The sequence below is a fragment of the Vespa crabro genome, chromosome 1, assembly GCF_910589235.1.
Source record: "Vespa crabro chromosome 1, iyVesCrab1.2, whole genome shotgun sequence".
NCBI lineage: Eukaryota > Metazoa > Arthropoda > Insecta > Hymenoptera > Vespidae > Vespa > Vespa crabro.
This window is the reverse complement of record NC_060955.1, coordinates 4,030,001-4,055,385: the sequence shown is the minus strand read 5'-3', so window position 1 is coordinate 4,055,385 and position 25,385 is coordinate 4,030,001. Positions and strand designations below refer to the sequence as shown.

The 25,385-nt window shown below is 36.5% G+C and overlaps 1 protein-coding gene and 1 long non-coding RNA gene across 6 annotated transcripts in view; one reads left to right on the top strand and one right to left on the bottom strand.

Annotated features, from left to right (window-relative positions):
- Window positions 1-2,072: 2,072 nt before the first annotated feature.
- LOC124432200 (protein split ends-like) overlaps window positions 2,073-25,385 on the bottom strand; it is a 252,717-nt gene continuing 229,404 nt past the window's right edge. For 2 of the 5 annotated variants that reach the window (XM_046980902.1, XM_046980936.1), the window contains 7 exons: window positions 24,499-24,736; window positions 18,357-18,511; window positions 13,012-18,279; window positions 12,657-12,821; window positions 10,828-10,975; window positions 8,030-8,276; window positions 2,073-7,199 (listed from right to left, as the gene is read on the bottom strand). In XM_046980902.1, coding sequence (XP_046836858.1) covers window positions 6,950-7,199; window positions 8,030-8,276; window positions 10,828-10,975; window positions 12,657-12,821; window positions 13,012-18,279; window positions 18,357-18,511; window positions 24,499-24,736 — 6,471 coding nt within the window. In that variant the 3' untranslated portion in view covers window positions 2,073-6,949. The remainder of the gene's footprint in view (window positions 7,200-8,029; window positions 8,277-10,827; window positions 10,976-12,656; window positions 12,822-13,011; window positions 18,280-18,356; window positions 18,512-24,498; window positions 24,737-25,385) is intronic. The other 3 variants (XM_046980919.1, XM_046980911.1, XM_046980929.1) reach the window with 3 other exon arrangements.
- LOC124432275 lies at window positions 19,654-20,624 on the top strand. Its single transcript, XR_006944220.1, has 2 exons — window positions 19,654-20,016; window positions 20,095-20,624. It is a non-coding gene; the product is annotated as an uncharacterized LOC124432275 (long non-coding RNA).

The window sequence follows — 25,385 nt, the reverse complement described above, 5'->3', positions numbered from 1 at the left end:
AGTACCGAAAATCAAGTGACATTGATTGTTCAAACGAAAGGGATACTAGGATACTGTCTACCCTCTTGTTTACTACTGCATGACGCAAAGCGAATAAACACGACGATAGAAAACGAAGATGAGAGAAGAGAATGAGCTGTTTGACTATCTTTCTTTCTCTTCTCTCTTTTTTTTCTTTTTTCTTTTTTTTTTCTATCTCATCTCTCTACATACTTTAAAAGAGAAGATATTCCTATACGATATCAAATACGTCAGGTTTAAATAATTAAATATTATTTCACTGGAATCTCGATAATCACTTTCTTAATTTTCAATAACTTCGATAAGAGTACGTAAATCGACGTTCGAGTGTGTAAATATACGAGTATCATAATTTATTTGAAATTAAACTTTCATTTAATCTTCCTATGTAGTATTAATTAAAGAATGTCCTCGTACCACCCACATATCGATCGATTTATTTTATTCTTGTTACGATTCTAAAACATCCTGCTACCATCTAACACATTTTCCAAGAACATCTTGTATTATTTTACCATTTGAACATCTTGATTCCACTGGAATTATTTCGTTCTATTTACAAAGTCATTTATCGTCCGTTGATAATTATTCTTATATTTGCCTTTTATAAAATAAATTCAGACGTAAATTAAACATTGTTAAAACGATATAAATTCTAAATACGTGATTAAAAGTTAATCCATTTGTGTAACTTATATCATTTTCAAATGAAACGTATAAGATATCAAAGTTGAACTATTACATAGTTTTACGTAGACGTATGTTTATATTCTCCTAGCAAATATGTATTTATATAACGTAAGAGTTACATCAAATATCATAAAATAACGAGAACAGAGATAGTGTACATATTTAAAAGGGATTTTATGTATATATATGTGTATATATATAAATTCTACCATATATACGTTCAAATATAGATTTGAATGGGTTATCAGTAAAATAGAATGTACGCCATTTAACTTCACATGTTAATGATTTATTAACTTATTTTCACATACAATAGTATTATGCGTGAACGATCAAACATTGTATAAACAAAATTTACAAAATAAAGTATAAGTCTTTACAGCTAAAAGCTACTAGTAGTAGTGGATCACATAGCTTCATACTTTTTCTCGAGCCGGCAAATATTGTCGCACCCGAGCCTATCCATTTTTTTTTTTTTTTCTTTTTATTTTATGCTCTATCTCTCATGTGTATATATATATTTATATATATATTTATTTATTTATTTATTTATTTATTTATTTATTTATTTATTTATTTATTCATTCATTCATTCATTTATATATATTTATATATTTATATATTTATATATTTATATTTGTATTTATATATTTATATTCATATTTATATATATAAATATTATGCCAAATATTATTAAATAAGGTAGCTTTGCTAACTTTCTCCCTAGATTCGGGGAAGGGTGGGAATTCATAGTACATATGTATATTACACTCATTTAGATTTAACGGCCCTTCTATCTTGTAAATATAAAATTATCATCTCTTAGTATAATACCACTGACAATTGATATAATATGTATAATATTAATATTTATATTATACACCGAAAGTACACTCGTCGCGGTCTTAAATTTGTTTATTTACTAACGCAATCACGGTAAGTCGTTTTGTTTTACGAGTTTGACCAAGCTCTCTGTCTCTTCTTGGTACCTTTTCCGATTAGATATTCCATTTACCACAGAAAGGATAGCTTTTTTCTTTCTCTCGTTTTCTACTCTCTCTCTCTCTCGCTCTCTCTCTCTCTCTCTCTCTCTCTCTCTCTCTCTCTCTCTCTCTCTCTCTCTCTATACCTATACATTTTACGCACGTTTCTCTCATTTTTCTTTATATTTCTCTCAAAACTCAACAAGCGAACGAAACGCTCCGTAAATATTCTACCTTTTCATAAATAATAATAGCAATAAATATTCGCCGAAAAAACTCGTCGATTTCTCTCACTCGCGCACCGAATAATTACTATCGTTATATAGTGTTCCGAAAAAATTGATCTCTCTTTTCTTTTATCACGGTTTATTTCGCTCCCTTTCTCTCTCTCTCTCTCTCTCTCTCTCTCTCTCTCTCTCTCTCTCTCTTTCTCTCGCATTCTACTTTTTCCTCTTTATTTTTCGTCTAACTCATAACTAATTCGTGAACAATCTTTAGACGAATCGCTACATAGCCGAAGACGCAACGTAACGCAAACGTAGACGACTTTTGAAATAATTAACAACATAGGCCATATTTTTCTTCTCCTTTTTCCTTCTATCATTCTTTCACATTTCTTTTCTTTTCTTATTTATTCTTTTATTTTATTTTCTTTTTTTTTTCTAATTTTTTTTTTTTTTTTGTTATTTTTTTATAAAATGTTCTCTCGAAATTCGTAAAGCTTCCCGCTAAACACGTAATTATCCAATCACATAGATGCTCTTTCATTTATCCATCTTTTCATCCTTTCCTTCTACTTTCTTACTTTCTTTCTTTATTTCTTAGTAAAACGCACCAACTTCGATTTTCAATAATGCGTAAATCGACCAGCCGTTGTACGGCGTGATTGCTGATTAATTACCATTAATTATTTAATAAGGCGTATTTATATATCTATTTACAGTATTGAAAATATACAAAGGACATCGGCACTACAGTATATATTCTCGAATTTAAGACGTTTGATTCTTGAGTATATGTTTACTGAGGTAAGTCTTTACTGATTTTTTTTTTTAATTACGTTTTCCCGTCGGCGTTTCGTATTCTTTCTCTCTCTCTCTCTCTCTCTCTCTCTCTCATTCTCTCCCTTTCCTTCTCTTCTTTTCTAATTCATTCTCTTTTTGTCTTTTTTTTTTGTTTTTAAATACCTGCGAAGGGAAAAAAGCAATCGAAATTGATTTATATCAGTCGCATCGATGGTCTCGTCTGATAGAAAAAAAAAAAAGAAAAAAAAAAGAAAAAGAAATAAAAAAGAAAAAATGTTGAGGGAGGACTGAATCCATTCTGTCCCCTTTATTTCGCTTTATGCGAATCATTCGAGATGATTAGAGCGAAAGGGATTATTAAGAGCGATAAAGATAAGAATTTGTCTTATTCTTAAAACGGTCCCATTGCGACTACAGCGATACCAGCCATTTACATTATATATGTTTCTTCTTCTTCTTCTTCATCATCTTCGTTTATTTTTATTATTATTATTATTCTTATTCTTATTCTTTTTCATTTTCTCATCTCATTTTCTTTTTCTACTTTTTTTAATACAATGTGCAAAATGCCTAGAGACTTTTGAAAATCGTTGTCGAGATCGGTGATATGTGTTTCGCCACGTATCGAAATCAAACGCACGAGCTATACGAGATCACGACAAAAATCGTGAGTTTCTTCTTTTAAACTCGCCTCCTTCTGTTTCTTTACTCTTCTTTTTTTTTTGCCTCTCATTCTTTTTTCTTTCTTATCTTTTTTCTTTCTCTCCCTCTCTCTCTCTCTCTCTCTCTCTCTCTCTCTCTCTCTCTCTCTCTTTTTTGATATCGTCTAAAATTTCTACAAACCGAACTGTACGATTAGTGTGCGTGACAGCAAAAGGTCAAAATCTAAGGTACCAGGTAAACGAGACGAAATCTATGCTTTTTGAAAGACTCCATGTACATGCGATATCGCAAATTTTTGATTTGCTCTGATATAATATTTCCTTATTTTTAAGGAGACACTTTATCCGATAAAGAAAGCAAATATATATATATATATATATATATATATATATATATATATATATATATGAATCATATATACATATATAAATATGTGTGTATGTATTTATGTATATGGTATAAAGCTTCATTTCGAATAATCGACATCATTCTTCATGTTTTCGAATCTCTTATGAGAAATCGAATCAAACCTTGCTATTTCCATCTGTGTTCGTTTTATTTTCCTTTTTTTTTTACGCTCGCATCGTTTTTATTATCCGAAAAATTTGCTATGACATCTCTCTTTCTCTCTCTTTCTTTCTATTTCTCTCTATTTCTCTCTATTTCTCTTTCTTTCTCTCTCTTTTTTTCTCGGTGTGATTATCATCGACATATTTACAAGCACATTATACATATATATATATATATATGTATCGCTAGAAAATTGTTACAGACCCGTTTCATATTTTAAGTTAATTACGTTGCGGACACGGTGTGCAAAGTTACGTGTTTGTCGATTTTAAAAGAAACTTACGGATAGTAATGTATGAAAGACATGAATTGAAAATCGCGCGAGAGTTTTCTTTTTTTATTTATTTTCTTTTTTTTTTTTTTTTTATTTTTCCATTTTTGATACTTGCATCTCCTTTATTGTCTATCGTATGTTCAATCGCGACGAACTCTTCTTTTATTTTCTTTTATTTTTTTTTCCTCTTGTTATACTACATCTAACCAAATATTCCTGCGAGATATACTCAAAATCTTCCTTCACTTGCTAGCTATATAACGTACGTTAATTACACAACTTATATAAATTTTTCATAGTAACACGTTTTTTTTTTTTTGTTTCTTTTTTTGTTCCTTTTTCTTTTTTTGGGTTTTTTTTCTTTTATATTTTTTTTTCTTACGGTAGATATTTCGACGATCAATGACCACGAGTGATAAAAATTTCTAAGCAAATATCCGAGAACTTTTTCCGCGTTTAATTATCTAAAATGCTCCCGACAATTAATCCTTCGATATTATAATTCTTCCATGTAAAATGCGATCAACGAGTTAAGGTACACCATTAAAAGCGAATTCAATATCTCCTTCGTTTGTTTCGATTAATTAAAAAACTTAAATACAATACTTTCTTCATAATAACGTCCAGTCGGCGATGTATCGCTCTTTTCTATATATACAAATCCGATTAGCGTAGTATGTACTTAATCGTACTTATAAAATTATTATGCCGAGATTTAAAATATTTTTCATGAACCATCCTTCCTTTAGTTAAAATGGTCGAACGTGTCGAATTAATATTTATAGTAATGGTGTACAACGCGAGGTCGTATCATTAAAACGATCCTTTCCGCCTACGCTTGCGTCTACATATACACAGATAGTTTTTTAATAAAACTGATAGCTCGTATACTATTTCCTTTCTATACATGTACATACATTGATATCGATCGGTAAAATAGTATTCGAGGGTTTTACTCATTGTATTCGAAATATTCTTATCGTTAAGGATAACAATCTTTTGTACGTAAAAATTTCAATTGAGAGTGACTCGATAAAAGTATCGCTAAAATCTTCATCGATCGTAAGCGTAAGTCGGAAAGGCAATAATATTGTAATTATCGAAAATTGGTTTTTTTGTTTCTTTTTGTTTCTCTGTTTTTTATTTTCTTCTTCGTTTTTATTTTCTCTTTGTTTTTTTTTTTTTTTTTTCATTTTTCTTTCTTTCTCTTGTTATTCTTTGGAACCTTGCCGAGAGGAAAGTATTTATATTTATATCGTAAATAATATTCGACGGAAAATTCGCCTATATCCGTTTCTTCATACGATTTTATCGTTCGGAATAAAAAGGACACTCCTATGTACAAGCGCACGTATATACGTATAAGTATATACTATATCTATGATATATACACGCTCAGAATTTTAGGATGGAAAAGTCCGTAAAAAAAAAAAATGAATCTACGGGCTCTTCATTGTTATCAATCCGTAAGTCATTATTAATTCATTATTTTAATTAATGTCTGGAAACATCGGATATAGGCCAGTCGTACGTCGGCCATTGATTTTCGTACGACGGTAGAGAAATACATACATACATATTGTTCCGATCCACGCGAATACATTCTGTGCATTTGTTTCTCTTCATTTTCTTTTTCTCTTTTTCTTTTTTAATTTTTTGCTTTCACGTAAAAACGTATTTCATCATAAACTAGCACCATTGGAATAATAATAATTCGCGATTAATCGAACAATGAATTTAATCTTTTTTTCAAAGTTGAAATTGATCTCATTATATCGGTAAACGTCGCAAGATCGTAACAAGCGAGATCTTTAAATCATTAATTTCGCAGTCGTTGTAACGAACAAACGAACAAACGAACAAACGAACAGGAAGTAACGATCAATTATGCGAGTGGACGTCGATGAAAAGCCGAGAGCTCGGTAGCCGTAGACAGGCCTGATATAAAAAGTATCCCCATGCTGCCATTAGAGATTAGTTCTCCTTTCTCACGGCTCGTTACTTCGATTCCGATCACTCTGATTCTCATCTCCCCACTTCATATCATTCTCTCTCTCTCTCTCTCTCTTTCTCTCTCTCTCACTCTTTCTCTTTCTCTCTTCCTTTCTCGATTATATCGACATAAAACTTTTCTTCGTTCGTTTTTCTTAGACTAGTTAGGCTTTTCCCGGTGATATTTGCACGCAAAGGAAAAGGAAAAGAAAAAAGTTTACGTCTTGTAGAAAAGATGGAATGAGGAATGAGAAACGTCGGATTATTATATAGGCGTTCGCCTATACAAACGCGGTAACGATTAATCTCCCTTTACTCTGAAACGAGTGACAGCCGACAAAGGGAATACTTTTATCAGCGATCAATCGCAACTTCGAACAACTGAGAAATTCTTAATTGAAGGGTATCGACAAGAAGCGAACGACGTCAAGATAGGTATGCGTGTCTCGATTTTTTCGTTTCAAAGAAATGCAATCGGGAGAACGTGTTCTTCGATGCTAATCAATCGTAAAGGACCTTTCAGAACTCTAGACGGAATAAATAAGGAATAAGAGGAACGAAGAAAATTCAAAGATTTTTCTCTTCGGGTCCGATTAAAGGAGGGAATGGATAATAATAGGAAATATAGCTATGTACCATCTATATCGTTCGACATTCAAATTAATCGATTTTTCGTATTTTCGAATTATTCTGATCTACGATAGGCGAATAATTTGTTATAAAACGAATTATCATCGACATTGCTTCTGATCGGCTTTTCCATTATCTAAACTTGTTCCCATTGATCTCTTGGACGATCTTTTAGCGACGGCATTGCTAGCAGGACTTCTCGTGGTCGTAGTTGGACTCGATGAAACCTTCGACGATCTTCTTACCGCCGATGTCGCCTTCTCTCGATGATGCGACGATTCGCTTATCTTGTCCAATTCCGCCATAGCCTCTTGTATCGCATTTTCCAATTGCATATTCAATTTACGACTTCTAAAAAACACAAGGATCAAGTATAAAATCGTAAAGTTAATCGATTAATAGGCCTTGGAATGCCGTTTCGATCGGCACACGATTAAATAAAATTATATAATAATAATGATGATAATGATAATAAAAACAAAAAATAAATAAATAATAATAATAATTAATAATAATATGATCGGTGTATCAAGCAAAAGCGAAACGAAAATCTAAACGTGCTACGAAAAGGATAAAAACAAACGCCGTTAAGAAAAAAGATATATGTATAGTAAACACATATATAATTTCGTTTCTTATAGTTTTCCAAATATTTTATCGTTATCTTTTCTACATGATTCGATGTTAATCATCGTTCCTCCGTAGAATTCGTTCGTTGCGCTTACGATAATAAAAACTGCGAGAACACGTAAAAGAAATCGATTTATATCATATGAATTAATTGGCTGTTGGTTTGCTAATGAATATTGCTGTATGCTTATGACCATTTCACGTGATCATTTTTAATTTATCAAACGTCCTTCTCTTTTTTTTTCATGGAAAGACAAATGCATCTTTTTTTTCTTTTTTTTTCTTTTTTTTTTTCTTTTTTTTTCTTTTTTTCTTTTTTTTTTTTTTTTTTTTTTTTTTTTTTTTTTTTTTTTTTTTAATTAAATAGCACAAATCGATAATGGTCAGCCACGTACAGCAATTCACTTTCATTCCGATGAAATTGTCTGCTAAAGGACAAAAGTTTCTTTGGAAAACAATTTTATTATATAGATGAGAATTTGTAAAAAAAGATTCGTGAAAAAGACTCGATCTCTTTGCTAGAAATCTGAAAAAGGTCGAATCAAACTCACTTCCGAAATTTTTTTCGGGCACGATGGTGTGCCTCGAGGCCTTCGGAGAGCGACTTGAGGGCCTTGACATCGACCTGGGTGAGAGTGCCCCCTCCCCCGTACCAACGGACCCCAACTGTCATCGTGCCCGGTGGACCCAAGGACTCGACTTTACCCGGCCAAGCGGGACTCCCCCTTGCTGCACCCCACACGAGTTCACCCACTTCCAGTTTCCATTGCTTTTTCTCCTCCACCTTTGTCTCAGCTACTGAGGATTCCAAAGAACGATCCTTTGTTTTTTCTTTTTTTTTCATTATCTTCATCTACTTTTCGTTCTCTATAAACGGGGCTCGTGGCTCGTTTTATATTATACATGGTGCGAGAGGAATTATTATCGAGATATTGGAAAGAAAATTTTTTTTTCTTTTCTTTTTTTTTCTTTTTCTTTTTTTTTTTTGTTCTTTTTTTTCTCTTTTTTTTTTTAATGGATTTGTGCAGACTATTGAAATATTCACTATTCGGACACTTGTTGCAAGCTCGTACGTATTTTTGATTGTCCCTTAACTCTTTGCACTTGATATATATTTTTATAACATTATCGAATTATTTGAAATAATTTTAAATATATCATACAGAAATTGGCAAATAAATTTTAAAGAACAATGAATATTATATGGATATAAATATGGTTTTATTTGATATTAATAGAAATGTGTAATTAATTTGTAAATAATTTGTTATCGAAAGCTTAATCGTTTGTTTTTTTTTTGTTTATACTCGAGTGCAAAGAGAAAAAGTCTGGCATTTTGAAACTGTAGAAAAAAATATAATATAAATTATCATAATGCATGATAACTATTGTAATGTTTTTTGATTTTCAAGATTATTTTGGGCATAATTAAATAAATATTAAACGAGTTTACAGAGTCCTTCGCCATTTGGATGTTAATTGTTGTTTCAGATGTGCAGCGCAAAACAACGTAACGCTTAATTATGATTGCGGTGCGTGTCACAGAAAAATTAGTCCCGTAGCTCGTACTGCCTTGGTGAATTGTTAGAATTTTACAACTACGTCTTTTACATCGAGCCGTACATTTGTCCATCCTCCGAAATGTGCTTCTTGCTTCGCGCGTGTGCTCGTTAAAAATAATTAGTTGCATCATTCACTGATGATAAGGCAAAATCAGAAGTGGGATAAAATATATCAAGTTGTTCGTGTGAGCACATGCAAGTGATTTTAATTGTATTTTTGTGTCAAATCTTTTTTAAAAGGAAAAATCTTCTTTGTCTCGATAACTTGAAAAAATAATTATTAATATAAAATATATGAACTTCTCGATTGTAATTATTTTGAATTTAAATTGAAACTTTAAACGATTCAAACAAATCAAAATTTTACAAATTGTGATACGAACAAATTCAAATCTTATCTATTTATCATAGCACTTTATCATAGTATGAACGTTTAAATGAAATTCCTATGACACGATTGAAATTTTTTAAAAGCCGAATTTGTTATAAAATTTGTCAATATTTCACCCACGACGTATTGCGCGCATGCCATAGCAATTATGTACAAAAATTATGTGAGGATGAATATATACAGGTAACGCCGTAAATCGATGAGCCACACCCCCTACAAAGTGAACTTATATGTGATTGAAGCCCCCTGGCCACACAATTCGATGTGATTGCGAGAATATGATATTAACAAACCTGACAGCCAATTAGTAAACGCAACGAAACTTTGACGTATATTATTTACATATAACGAGTAACATTGTTATTTTATGTACTTTACAAATCTAATACGCGAACAATAAATGAAATCCGTTTAGTACTGACGTCACTTACCTGTTCCGTAAACATTCGTGCGAATGTAATTAATGATAAAGCAGCTTTATGACGAAATGTTATTTGTTTGTTTTCTCTTGTTTCTCTACTTACGCACGCGATATCAAATTACGTGCGTAAATAAACGTAACTAAGCATATATGGATTTCTTTTTTATTCCTTTTTTTTTTTTTTTTTTTTTTTTTTTTCTTTTTTTTCTTTTTTTCTTTTTTTTTATCTTTTTATATATATATATATATATTTTTTTTTTCTTTTTTTTTTTTTTATACCGTAGGATAAAAGAAAGATAAATGGCCGTTAAAAGTTACAATCGTGAATATAGAATGAAGAACTTACAAACACTTCCAAGCGATTACAAAAGCAATTTACCATGCAGCGAGTAAGCGTACCACATGAATACGCGCGTTATGCTAAACATGCACAAGCAAAGAAAGACTGTCGTCATTCATGCAAATATCAATGCAAATGTGAGTTTGAAGAGCGTCTTATAATACACATCGCGTGGCATTTCATAATCAAATATACTCAAATCAAAAAGGCATAACCGATAATAACATTCCCCTCGTACCAAATTTTTCGTACGTTTTGTATTGTGAAATCAATTTTGCAATTATCACGTTCACGTGCTTTTTAAAAAGTGACATTTCATTAAAAACATTTTAAGAGCTCGTAAAAAAGATTGAATTAGATTGACAAGTATTATAATAAGTATTCAAGATCTACAAGAAAATTTACATTGCCTCTTTTGCGCTAGTATTATTAAGAAGTATTCTTGTATGTAAGAATTTTCAAAAAAAAAAAGGACATTTTGTTGACAGAAAACTTACAAAAATTTATTGGATTAAGTTTTGGTAAAATTTATAACAATCGAATAGTTCCTACAAGAATACTTCTTTCTTCGAAAGAAAATTAATCTAGCTATTGACGTTTAATTAAGATCTAATTGTACCGTACAAAATACTGACCATCTTGGTCTTCATGCAGGGTGGAATGCATCGAATGGATGGACTCCAGCTTTCGCTTGATTCCTCGGCCGAGGGCATGTTCCCTGCCCTCGCACCTCACCGTGCTCACCACACCTTCCGCTTGCTTCAACGTCTCTGACGTATAGATCTGTCAAATACAACTCGATCAACTCAGGCACAAGCTTACCAACCGCATGCTAATATCATATCAAATAATAAACACTTCCAACTAATATTCGCATTAAACCATATGTGTGTATGTTCTTTTTTTCTTTTATAGCAATAGCGTCATCATTCTTTCGAATCGACCGAGCAAATGGATAAGAATAAGAAAGCACACGAATATCAGATCATATCCGTATAGTTTTTCTTTCTCCAACATTTTGTTTTATCGTTAAAACTTATTGTCGTTACTCGAGAAGCTGTTTAGAAATCAATAAAAAAAAAAAAAAAAAAAAAAAGAAAAAAAAAAACATAGGCAACGTAGAATCTAACGTAAAACAATCACAAACTTATATAGCAACGCGCTTACGATAAAATGATTAAGAAGGTGGCACGTTTGATTTCATTCTTTCATTTTGACATGCAAAAACAAGAACGATACGAGATAAACAAACTCAAACTTTTTAATGCATGCTCATTGCAAGATTTTTTTTTTCGTCATAAGGTATGTATGTGTGTGTATATATATATACATATATATGTGTGTATATATATATATATATATACGCATATATATATATATTATATTATTCGATTATCAGAAGGATATTGTTCAGCAAAAGATTTATTTCTTCTCAATATAAAGAACCATGATCTTTTCAAATAATCCGCTAGCACACGGTTAATAATACGCTTACATTATTGCAATGTATTTACGTTTTAAATAATAACGCTATAGATGGATCGAGCATGTATGCTCCGCGTCGCAAAGGAAAAAAAAAAGACGCGCATAAAAAGTAAAAGTAACGTTAGATACAAATTAATTACAAACTTAATGTTAGCGATTTATGATGGGTTCGCAATGAGTGTTTCGCCATTTATCCGCGGCTGCCACTGTGGAACCTATTTCTCTTAATATACAAATTCAATTAAAGTTAATCGATCGACCGTACGAAAGAAAGATGCTATTCCTCGAGCGAGGAATCACTCTCCTCCCCATCGTCACCCTCTTGGGCATATGCAAGTTGACTGTAAACGTAAGGATTTATATACGCCTGTTTGTTTGGTGAATAATTTACGACAGCAATGCCACTAGGGTCAGACCTATAATTATATAAATGGGGATAAAGACCGGGCGCGGCGATACCTACGCCAATGAATTTTTGACAGGCTACATTTTGGGGACAATAGGGAATATTTTCTCGTTCCGAAGTTTTATCTTCGGAATTTTGATCGCTATCTTCTTCGACGATATTATGTTGAAGTTCAATATCGCAAGACTTAGAATCGAATTTATTCGCGTGAGGTAGCATCGTATAATGAGCATGATCTGGCACTAAGGCTTGCTGCCGATACACGTTCGTATTAGGCACATAATGATGACTATGATAGAGGATCGGTTGATAATGCGCTTGTCCTACAATAGGCAACGGATTATTGACATCGATCTCTTGATGAGAGATATCCGTTATTTCTTTAGGGACGCTCAGCTGATCCTCCAGTGGAGAGTGGTCCATTGTGTCTGAATAAATGGAATGATTTGGTGATGATGTGTCCATATGCTCCTGTGAGTCAGCGTATGTGTTTTCTGCGTGTGTCGTATCGGCTGGCTGATGCATGTCTATTAGAGCTAGATGACGGTTACCCTGTTCTACATGGGTACCAACCTGGATCCCAGTAGTCACCGTCGATTCCACGTAAGTCTTCCCATGAAGATTGGGTTGACTTAGTGTGATCTCTTTCGTGGTAACACCTTGAATCCTCCAATCTTCTGACGTCATCGTGATGTCACCAGAATCAGGTTCGCTGCTTGACACGCAATGAACCATGGGCTAAAACCATACGATTAAAAAATTCGACTTCACGCTCGTCCTTAAAAAAAAAAAAAAAAAAAAAAAAACAAAAGGAGAAAGAAAAAGAAAAAAATAGGAAAACCAGAAATATACGATTATAAAAATAATAATAATTATTATCACGTATTCTAATGTATTATATCTTATTATGTATTGCTTCTTATATTACCGTAGATGAAGAATGCTGTCTGGCACTGATCGGTGGCGCGGGAGAAGCTGCTCCATGTGTTGTCGTGTCGACAGCTGGACTGTTTGACCGCTGACTATTTCCTGGACTATGCGTAGTCGTATCTGGTGGAGAACCCTGTCTCATCATCGCCGCCTGTACTATATTTGCTTGATTACCAGCTGTTTGAGTCGATACGGAATGCCTCGCCATCAACGGACTGTGTTGATCGATCTGCTGTCCCGTTTTTTCGACAACGGAAGTACTGCTACTAGCAAGAACATATTGCTGCTGTTCTATACTTTGATCAGAGGTAGGAGAATTAATGCTATTTTTTGGAGAAGATGGCGGTTTTCCTGAGATCATGCCCGAACTTAGAATATATGGCTGATTGTGATCTAGATTTAAAGCTGGATCAACGGGTCCTGCATTGTTCGAAGGCGCTGCCTGAAAATTTGGTATCTGATTGTTCGATACCATAGTGGTTTGTTGTTGAACGATAGTTGTATTTTGCTGAACGAAAGTTGTGTTCTGTTGATTCGGTGCTGATGAAACGGCAATATTCTGAGCGGTCGCGCAAGGTACCATCAACGTTTGGCCGTTCATTTGTATAAATTCCTGTTGGCCCTGCATATTGGGTGGCCTAACCTGAGACGTATTAAATGTCACCTGTTGATTGGGACTAACATTGGCCACTATTGGACTCAATTGATTCCCAAAAGACGTCGTTCCATTTACTAGAAATTGACCACTATTGGGAGACAGGAACTGTGCACCAGGACTGTGCTGTTGAATGATTTTGCTGCTAGTTGCTTGCGGTGCTCTGATCACCATCCCAGCCGGTCCAGCTGCCAAAATACTTTGACTCGGACTAAATATTCCGCTATGACTTTGCACCGGCGTAAGGACATTTTGACCATTTACATTTTGTATTTGTAGCTGCATTCCTATATTTCCAGTATCTTGCAATAAAGTCGCAGTACCGTCGGCAGACATGACCATACTTCCTATTCCAGGCACGATAAACTGTTGGATGGTAGGGAAATTCTGTACCATTCCAGCTGCTCCATTCAACAAATTAACCGGTTGCAAAAGATTTATTTGTTGAGCAGGTTGAGGATTTGTAATAATCTGTTGAGTGTTAAATTGCGCGGACGTTGCACCTGTTTGACCATTCATGACCAATTGAGCGGGTGCACCGCCTTTGCCAGGAACAATTGTAAGGGCCTGCAACATTGGCCCACCTATGCTCTGTGCTTGGAAATTTTGCTGCGCAAAATTCGATTGCGATTGCATCAGCATACCCGCATTTTGTTGAGACGAAGCAATGTGAAGCATCGACGCTACGGTTTGAGGATTGGTCTTTCGTTTTTTGTACGCTTTCTTTTTACTCAGCGCGGATTCGGGTGAAAGTAAAGCCGGTTGACGGTTCACGATACCCTGATTTGTACTCACGTTCCTCGTCACATCTTGATTTGCGTCTAAGATGGACTGAGCATTTTGTATAACGTTCCCGGTAGCAACCGTGAGATGAGGTATTTGTACATTTTGTCCAATACTGTCCATCGTCATAACACCGGGTTGAATAAGAACCGGTGTTTGTATAGCATTAACCAAAACCGTTGGTTGTCCTATCACTTGCTGAGCTACACCAACTGCCGGTATAACTTGACTAACTGCTCCAGTTACACTAGTGACCATCGGCGAAACGGATAACGGTGGCATTGAATTAGCATTAGAAATGATTTTCGGTGGTGGCGGTGCCATCACACCATTAATAGCAGACCCAGTGCTTGCCATTATGAGTTGTCCACCACTGGACACTAAAATATGTCCGGGTGGCAAAGTGGATCCGGTTGGATGCTTCAATATACCACCAGATGTAAGGACATTGTGAACTTGAACGTTCGATTGTGGATGTTGTTGTTGCTGAGCATGCTGTTGCTGTTGTTGCTGCTGCTGTTGTTGCTGCTGCTGCTGCTGCTGTTGTTGTTGTTGTTGTTGTTGTTGTTGATGCTGTTGTTGTTGATGCTGCTGCTGTTGTTGTTGTTGTTGTTGTTGTTGTTGCTGTTGTTGTTGTTGTTGTTGTTGCTGTTGTTGTTGTTGTTGTTGTTGCTGTTGATGCTGCTGTTGTTGTTGCTGATGTTGCTGTTGTTGAGTCTGTGGCATTGGTGAATTAATTGTCGCTTGAGGTACCTGAATACTACTTACTACACTCTGAACCATCTCCAATGGTGACTTCGATACTGTGATCGTCGACGATTGACTAGGTGTAAGGGGTATCGAATGTGGATGATGCGCCGTTGTCGACGTCGCTGTTACATTCACGAGAGCGGGCGATGCCGTTGTTGGCTGTTGAGGCTTATTGGAAAGAATGTTTAAAATAGCGGGGTTAGGCATCCCCAAGGGCGTATTTATAGATACGGTCGCCGTATTCGCTCTTCCAGCAAGCACAGACGTAATTGTATTACTACTAACCGTATGTCCGCTTGCCATAGTCGTTATCACGGACGACGTACTGGTAAAAGAATTTAATGGTATCCTTGAAACTGTATTCACTGTATGTGGATGTGGTTGATAGCCATCTAACGATAGCTGTCTTGTACTGACAGCCTGTCTTTTTGGTAGCTGAGACGTTATATTGTCCATAGGCGTAGAATATGTTTGAGAAGGAGATGTACTTGGTGAAACAGCATTGGGATTATTTGCGACTGTACACGACATTTCCAAGTGCTGTTCCAAACTGTTATTAGACGATGATTGTGAAGGCTGCGGTGCCTGAGGAGTTAACGGTTGAGTTGCAAACTGATTCGATGAAGATGGATGAGAGTGTGGAGTTAAAGGTTGAGATGGTAATTGACCAGACGACGATGCAAGAGAATGGGGCGTTGGTGGTTGAGAATAACTGTGCGGGGTCGATGGTTGGGATGAAGTTAAACTTTGAGGTGTTGCTGGTTGAGATATTCCAGGTGTTGAGGAAGCAGGAACATCCGAATTAGCTGGACTATTTGTACCGATCGGTGAACCATGACTAGTACTAACAGTACCTCCTTGAATAGGTCTTGAATCAATTTGTTGTTGACTCCCTTGATATTTCTCACCAAACGTCGACGATGTAACTGGATCCTCGCGTTGATCAGAATGCAATATGTATTGTCGATGTAATTGCTGTTTGTTGTATTGATCTTGAACGAAGGATTGATTGTCACCACTGCTAACACAGCCATGGCAAGGGCTACCGTCGGAATCGATGGCACCATTACTAGACGTCGGCGTCATACTGCTGTGTACCACTACTGGTGAAGTGGCATGATTTTTCACAGAATTAAATGTTGTACTTGAAGGACTGGCAGCAGAGGAAGGCTTTGGTTGCGCAAGATAGGGATTACTCGCTGTATGAGTACTATGATTCGTTTGTTGTACTTTCGGGCTGTTCAATATGGCCACTTGAGTGTTATTAACGCCAGTTTGCCGCGATATCGTACTATTTAGTAAAGCAGTTTGCTGTGCTAAATAACCACTAGGATCCTCTAAAAATGAAGGACCACTGCTGTTAACCGTCGAACCAATTTGATCGCTATTCTGTTGCGCCTTGTCATTAAATTCGTCAATTGGACTTGGTATTGGCTGATCGAGACCATTATTACTCCTCATATCTGATGTACCATGCTGACGCTGTTTTTTCATCATACTCTTAGTTGACTTGGCTTTCTTCCTCGCTACCTCGTCGGTCCAGGTTGACGTCTGTGGAATGTGATGATGGAGAGGAGGAACACGATCAAAAGAATTGCAAGTGATATTTTGGACCGTAGTTAATGAAGTCTGATTAGTCGTGACAACTGTACGATTTTGTTGCCACGGAGGTGCTCTCGCGTTAAAATGTATATTTCCTGCTTGTCCGCTAGTTGGTCCCATACCCGATTGTACTTCTGTAGCATGGTTAATAGTTGGACTTCTTCCCGCGTGGCTAACTAAAGTGTATTGTTGTTGATGACCAAATTTGGCTTCCACAGTCGATATCTTCTGAGTATCAAAGTTTCTCGCTGGATATTGAACTTGGCCTTGTGTATACATTCGTTGTGCATTTTCGTGAGGATTATTTGACAGATTTCCATTTTCGACGATTTGATGCCGTTGCAAGTTATGATTATGCATTAACAGCTGTTGTTGCTGTTGTTGTTGCTGTTGTTGTTGTTGTTGTTGCATTTGCTTAGCACTTAAATCATCTTCTGTAGCTGATTGCGTACGACCATGTCTATTTTGCAAATCAGAAGGATTGATTCCACTCATAACGGACCCGCCGTTAGATTGCTGTATAATATCCATTGTATGATGAGATAATTGCTGATTAGGATATTGAGCCTGCACGCACATTTGTGACAACTGCTGTTGATGTTGTTGCTGTTGTTGTAGTTGTTGTATTTGCATTTGAAATGGATCGATAGTTTGAGTCTGCATACAATGCTGATCTTGTTGCTGTTGTTGCTGCTGCTGCTGCTGCTGTATTTGATGTTGATGAAGTTGATGTTGAAGCGGATGAAGAACAGGTTGCGACATTTGCGAAGATTGTAAATGATGTACATAACCTTCTTGAGGCAGCTGCGAATTATAATTTCCTGTTTGCTGTTGATCCATTTCCGATGTTAAATGCTGCTGTTGTGGCGGTTGCATATTATGTTTCTGAATTTGTTGTATGTGAAGCTGCTGTTGTTGGTTCAAATGTTGTTGTTGTTGCTGCATAACGTGCAAGGATTGTTGATTCAACTGATTTATATAATGAGGAACTTGCTGTTGAGATAATTGATTCACTACAGCGTTGGGATGTGGCTGCTGTTGCTGCTGCTGTTGTTGCTCCTGATGTTGTTGCAACAACGGCATATGCTGCATTTGTTGATGATGAGGTAAAAGTTGTTGAGGTTGCTGTTGCTGTTGATGCTGCGATAAATGTTGCTGCATCAGTTGCTGTTGTTGCTGTTGCTGTTGCTGCTGTTGCTGTTGTTGCTGCTGTTGCTGTAGTAATAATTGTTGGTGCTGTTGCTGCAAAAGCTGCTGCTGTTGTTGGGTCATATTATTGAAATTAGTACTTTGCTGATTCATAATTAGCGGATTTCCCATTATCATTCCAGGCATATTGTGCTGATTTAACCGCTGTTGAGAATTTCGTACCGAACTATTTACGTCGTGATTTTGAGAGGGTGAATTTAACGATTGATGGCAGATTTGTTGATTGCTTTGTTGCATCTGCAAATTAGGGATCGCGATCGGCCACACCTGCAAAGAAAAGTGCATTTGTAATAAGCCATTATTATCGCCAAAGCAATCAAAGAAGAATTATGAGCGGTATTTACCTGCGATCCATTAGGCACCGATGAACCTTGAACTCCCGACGTGGAAACAGCAGCGATAGCTCTTTCCCGCTGTGCCAGAAGTTGCGATACGGAAACTCCTGAGTACAAGCCCCCTATACCCACCAGTTTTCTCTTCTTTTTCTTGCTGAGACCATCTGCGCATACAAGTTGATAACTTGTTATTACGTATTATAATTAAGATCCATCTTAATGTAAGCAAACAAGTCAATTAATTTATCAGTTAAAAAATAGAAAATCTTCACGGGTATAAAATTATAAAAAAAAAAAAAAAAAAATAATAAAAAAAAATAAAAAGAAAATAAAAAAAAATGGAACAATGTTTCGGAAATTTTTTAAAAGCTTTTTATCGTTCGAAACAATTACACGAGAGATAAAATGGGGTCGCTTAAAAAAATATTAAAATCAGCATTTGTATTCGTTCGTGAGAGCATCTATGCCGGAAGCTATCGACCGAGTGTACACAAGTGCCGGTAAAGTGCTATAACAGTCGTCGACACTTCGAAATTGCTGTGATCTACGAGGGCTACGATGAAGGGCGAACGAGAAGAGAGAAAAGGTAGCTTTCAACGGGGGGTCTTTTATCTGTAAAGCTACAACGGATAATTATTCTCCAGCGTGAACACCAATGGAACGGGGTTGAAGAGATAACTCGGGCCGAAGGAAACGAAGGAGAAGAAAGAGGACGAACGAGAGGTGGAAGGGGGTGCGGCTAGTAATGAATCTCTACTCCGCAGTAAGGCACCTCCTCATTCTCTCTCTTTTACCCCTACTACCTTCTCACTGTATCTCTATCTCTGTTAGTGGTGGCGGTTTAACCCGATTTTCAAGGGGACGAAGATTTGCGTAAAATCTTCCAAGCATTTTGTGGCTTCCGAAGGGGGGTTTCACATCAACGCGCCAATCATTCCCTTTCACCCTTATTTTCGAGGGAGCTGTAATCAACAGTGTAAGCTGTAAATCTTCCTAATGATAAGCGCAACGGAATAATTCTATTCACGATAATTTTGTAATATTCTTCAAACAAAAAATTAAAAAAAATATTAGCATAAAGTAATCGAATGTCTACAATTTAACGGCAACACTTTAACCCAGAATGCACTAATCATGTGATCCTCGATTATAATATCATCGAAATATATCGAGTAAAACTAAGAGATGTATAAACACATCGTTGGTATTCCACTAACTCGATTGACGGTGCACACGAAGCGACACCAAAGCGATTGAATGAGAGACGTGAGTTAAAAACTCCTGACTATGGGAAGGCAAACTCACAGCATGAAAGGTGAGTTGATCGTCGTTTTCCCGACGACAACGTACGGAAAGTCTAAGACTTTCGAGACAGCCGAGAAGCGAGTTGCCGGTGATCATTGGAGATTAGCCCGGATCAGACGTTTCGTGGTTGAGGCGTCGTTGCAGACTGAATACTCGTGATTTGAAGTGCGCTTGCGCGACAATGAGGGGCTACAGAGAGCGACGAGGAGGAGAAAGAGATTGCAAGGGATTGCACGTTAGTCCGGGCAGGCGCAAGAATCACGAGCGGACAGTCGCGAGACCGCGGACTACCACCACCGTCTCGTCTCTTTTCTCATCTACTCTCGCCCGTCTCTCGTTTCACGTTGATGTGTAGTTCGCGTTGGTATGCGTTACTCGCTTCGCTCCCTTACTCCTCATCTCTTCGTATGAAATTAACCCTTATCAAGTCTGTGTCTACCAGCAACGACGAAGATAGGGATGCCTTCCCCACCTCGAGAGTCGTCCGGGCTTCTCCACCACCACCATCACCACCACCAGCAATACCGCCACAACCAGCAGCATCAGCTCCATCGCCATCTCCTTCACCGTGACTACCACCACCACGCATCGCTTGTCGTTGGTAGCGAATAGAGAGCGGATTCTTTCCTCCTCCCGGGACTTATTGATCGGCCGCGCGATAAGAAGACACGAAAGGCCGATTGGTCCCTTTTCCGGACATCTCGCAGGGTGCGCGTTTCCTTCTTCTATCACAATTCCGAGCTATCCTCGACATGTTATCAAGAGCAAAAGCGATAAGCGTCACAGGAGCAGATCAAAAGGATCCTTTCAATTTTCCTTTGATAGACAGAATGGAAAACGCGCGGTCGTTCGCCAGATATCTATACACGTATACATGTATATATATATATATATCTCAAATAATAGATACAACTTCGATTTGCAATTTACGCACTAACTCTATTAAATAAAAAGCTCTAAGAATTTATCGAATGGTTTTTCGTTTTTTGTTTTCTTTTTCCTTCTTTCTTTTTCCTAAAAAATCCTTCTTCGTAAGAAAGATTCTTTCGTAAAGAAGATTTAATAATTTTTCTGTCGAACTTATTCGTCAACCAATAATGATTTTCGATGACAAACAACTTAATGTCATGTCATTTATTATAATCGCAAATACATCCCTTTCGGACAAAGTTCCTTGAAAATATTCAATGCCAATAATAGATGGATACAACAGAGGGAGAAGGGAATTGAGGCCGGATGTTGAGAGGGCTGTAGAGATGAAGAGAGAAAGAGAGAGGATGGAAAAATGAGAAGAACCGCAAAACACACGAAACGCACGAAGTACACGAGATGCGTCGCTTGTGAAATCATTCGACGTTGGGATGTCGGAGTTTAACCAGCACGCATTACGCCGACGTGAGACAGGCATGATCGATCGACGAAGAAGGGGAAAATTGTTTACGAGTGGAAATTGTTTAAGAGGGCATAAAATCGTGAACGGGCATGCGCGAGCACACCACAAAATGGGGATGGACGACAATTCTCCTCGAGTGTATAATGCATTTCCACCACCCCATTATTGTAACGGTTTCATGACGGAATTCAATTTATACCGCCCAGTATGCTGTAATATCCTGCACACCTCGAACACGATAATAATACCTACTATTCTTCCATGATTCGTTTATTTGGATTGTCTATTTTCTATCTACGATGTGTAATACCTAAAACGATCGCAAACGGAATTTATGATATAAGTCTATAAAATATTACGAGCAACCAAATTCTCCCGTTCTACTTTTATACAAGCGTACATTTGAAAGCTATTTAAATGTCCTCTTTGTCGATCACTTCGTAGACGCTTTTTAATTTCACTCCGTCTATTCTATGGGGAAAAAGAAGAAAACTGTTGCCACTGCTGCTATTCCTACTACTACTACTATTACTACTACTACTACTATTACTACTAGTACTAGTACTACTACTATTACTACTACTACTATTACCAATACTTGTTCGAAAGCCGTAAATTAAAATAACTATTATTACGAGTTAACGAGATAAAAGAGACGAATGACGAAATGTACTTTAGGAAAAAATTCATTCAAAATTTTTTACGACTTTTCATCGAACACAAACGTTTTCCTGAATATTTGTAGTTCGATTAGAAAACTTATTTCTTCCAGAGAGCTTAAATTTATTCGTAGATACTTTTTGTCGCGAAAAACAAAGAAATAAAAAGAAAAAGTGTAAAGTAGAAAAAAAAGGAATAATAATAATAGTAATAGTAATGATGATAATGATAATAATAATAATAATAATAATAATAATAATAATAATAATAATAATAATAATAATAATAATAATAATAATAATAATAATAATAATAATAATAATAGGAATAATAATAATAGACAGAAAAGCGATGTTTCTCGCGAACATAAAAGAGAAAAATGCACGTTGTAGGTGTACGCTTGAAACGTGTAGAGGTAGAAAAAGGAAAAAAAAAGAGAGAAATCACAAGACCCTTTCATTTCCCGTTTCTTGTCGCTCTTATACCGATCTTCAAAGGGTAGGAATATCATTGAAGGGGTGAAGACTGCGATCTCTCTATCTTGTCCTCTCGACTACCTTGTATCACCGCTTAGCGTCACTTTAGACGACCATAAGCGCAGACATATTCATTCTTTCTCACTCTCTCTTTCTCTCTCTCTCTCTCTATCTCTTTCTATTTTTTATTTTACTTTTTGCTTGCTCACGAAAGAGCTCGCTATTGTTAAAATATTTCTATAAACATCTCTATAAACATTGCTATCGTCGACGTTTAACGCTTGTTTCGAATACTTTCAAAAGCGCATTCTAAATACATTATACGATCGATCATTCGAGATATCGTTCAATGAGTAATATCAATAAGATCATCGAATGATCAATCGAATAAATATAAAATGAAATGGAGAAAAAAAGTGGAATATTATCGTTACCGAAAAAATATGTAGAAAAAAATATTTTTCCGAATCAATCGTGTACAATCGACGAATAAATCGAAACACCCATCGCCGCCGCGTTTATTTTCGATAATGGCGAGATCGTTTCGTGGAAATTTTCAATTCACTCGCGTAACGACTTGTTGTCTCTGCGGATCGACAAACACGTGACTGGGACGGGTATTAAGCGACGATTAATTATTACCTCGCCATTAACGCGAGCGTGCTTTTCACTAATCACATTCTCACCCGTCCTTTTAATATCGAACGAGTGAATACGAAGAGAAAGAGAGAAAGAGAGAAAGAAAAAAAGAGAGAGAGAGAGAGAGAGAAAGAGAGAGAGAGGAAGAATCGCAAAACGTGAGCATGGGTGCTAGAATTTAATTTGAACGTACAATTATAATTTCAGTGATTTTGAGAGAGCAAGAGAGATAGAGAGAGAGCAAGAGAGAGAGAGAGAGAGAGAGAGAGAGAGAGAAAAAGAGCAACAAAAGAACAGCTGTGGCAGCAACCAACGACGAGTCCTTGCACGACGAGCTAGACGCTTCGAGTAACAGCCGTTTAATTAACGAGATGAGAGGAGGAGTAAAGAAACAAAAAATAATAAGAAAGAACGAGAAGAGAGAAATAGAGAGAAATAGAGAGAAATAGAGAGAGAGAGAGAGAGAGAGAGAGAGAAAAAGAAAAAACAGGCGCGGTCGTCCGACGGTTAGGATTTGGTAATGAAAATCCCGTGGAGTATTCGCTGCCAGTGGTAATACATCATTCCTCCTCACCACCCTCGGCTTTTACCCCCACCACATATCTCACAGTATTCGAAGGTTTAATGTCATCGCGCGAAAAGAGGGTACGGTCTGGGCTCTCCGCTAATGCCGCAATTTCGCCTTCTCTCTCTCTCTCTCTCTCTCTCTCTCTCTCTCTCTTTCTTTCTTTCTTTCTTTCTTTCTCGTTCGTTCTTTCGCATCCTTCCAAGGCGACGAATTTTTTCCTAATGATCGTTCCCTCGAACGTCGGCGGAAGGAGAAAAACTTTTGGTCTTCCTCCAATAAGAGTTGGCACGTGTTCCGATGTTCACTGGAGAATACGACGAGATAGAAAGAGAAAAAAAGCGAGAGATAGATAGAAAGAGATAGTGAGAGAGAGAGAGAGAGAGAGAGAGAGAGAGAGAGAGAGAGGGAGAGGGTGAAAGGAAAAGAGAAAGGTCGAATAAACGCGCGATGGTTTTCTATATGGCGACGACTCGGCTTACAGGCGAAAAACTTTGTTAATACGCGACGAATCGATCGAAGAAAACTTTCTTTAACTTATCCCGGAATCACACGTTATATGTGTTCGTAACTAAAGCATTAAAAGTTCAAACTGATTGATCACCTATTCGTTCCTAAAGACGATAGTAATATGGATTGGGGTTATTCGTGATTTACAAAGATCACTTATCAAATTGCACGCGGTAAAATATATCAATGATCGATAAAAGTTCCATCGTACCTTGTAATTTCTCAAATCTTTTCGCGTTGTATATTATCATATAAAAAAGAAAATCGAATAATTTCTTTCCCCTCGTTACATTCCTCTAAGGGATACGATTATCACCTGAGTATTTATTACTATATATTTCAATATGACTAGGTTACGATATTAGAAAATGGTATTAGAAAAATTGATTGAATTAATACATGAACGATATATACTCTGTGATAAGAACTTAAGATCCAATCCATTTCAATCGTACGGCTCTTTCGAAAGTAATCTCGAATATTTCAAAAAAGGAAGAAAAAAAGAAAAAAGAAGTCGAAGGAAAAAAAAAAGAAAAAAGAAAAAGAAAAGAAAAAAAGAAAAAAGGTAAAAGAAGAAACGGATAATCGCAAGTATCGGCGTACCTTTTCTGGCTTTGTCCGGCGAGGTGGGCGAGTCGGCGTGAATCGGTGCCGCTGCTGTCGGCGCTGCCGTCGACGACGTTGGTCCAGAAGATAACGTCGAAGGGGAGACCGGCAAGGTACAGGAGGCGGCAACAGGGCTGGCTGCTGCGCACGGTAGCAAAAGTTTCCTCTTATGGTTGCAGAGCTTGGTCATCTCTCGCGTCTTGCCCTGATCCGGGCTCCAAGGTCGCGTTGCAATCTGCAAAAGAAAATACGGGACGGCATTACTCACAGACTCTCTTTCTCTGTCTGCCTGTCTGTCTTTCTCTCTCTCTCTCTTTCTCTCTCTTTCTCTCTCTTTCTGTTTTTTTTTCCTTTATCTTTCATTTTATCTTTATCTTTATCTTTCACTCTCGACTTGGCTAACTCCTATCCATAACGCTCTCTCGCCTTCGTATGTAACCCCATAAAGATCAGATCAAAATAAAAAAGCAACTGCTTCTGGCATTGATTCAAACGACCTTCGTCGCTGGATGCCGCGACGTGTTACAGGAACAACAAAAATATTGAAGAGGGAAACGCGAGAAAGCTGTCCGAGATTGAAAAACGTATATTTATGAGCTATAACACGCACTCTCCCGCGAGCACTGGCCTGCTATAATTATGCTGACGAGATAGAATGCCTCAGTTTCTTAACACTCTGTCTGCTACAGAATGAAGACTGAGATTTATTAGTTTCTTCGGTAACTAAATAATATATTTTTACTTAAAAATTTATTTATATATGATATTAACATAACTAAAAGTTTTCTTTTCATCTTTAGAATGATGGAATAAAATGATATATATATATATATTTGTTAATTTATAAGTTTTCATAAAAAATCATTACTCTGTCTCTTTTATTT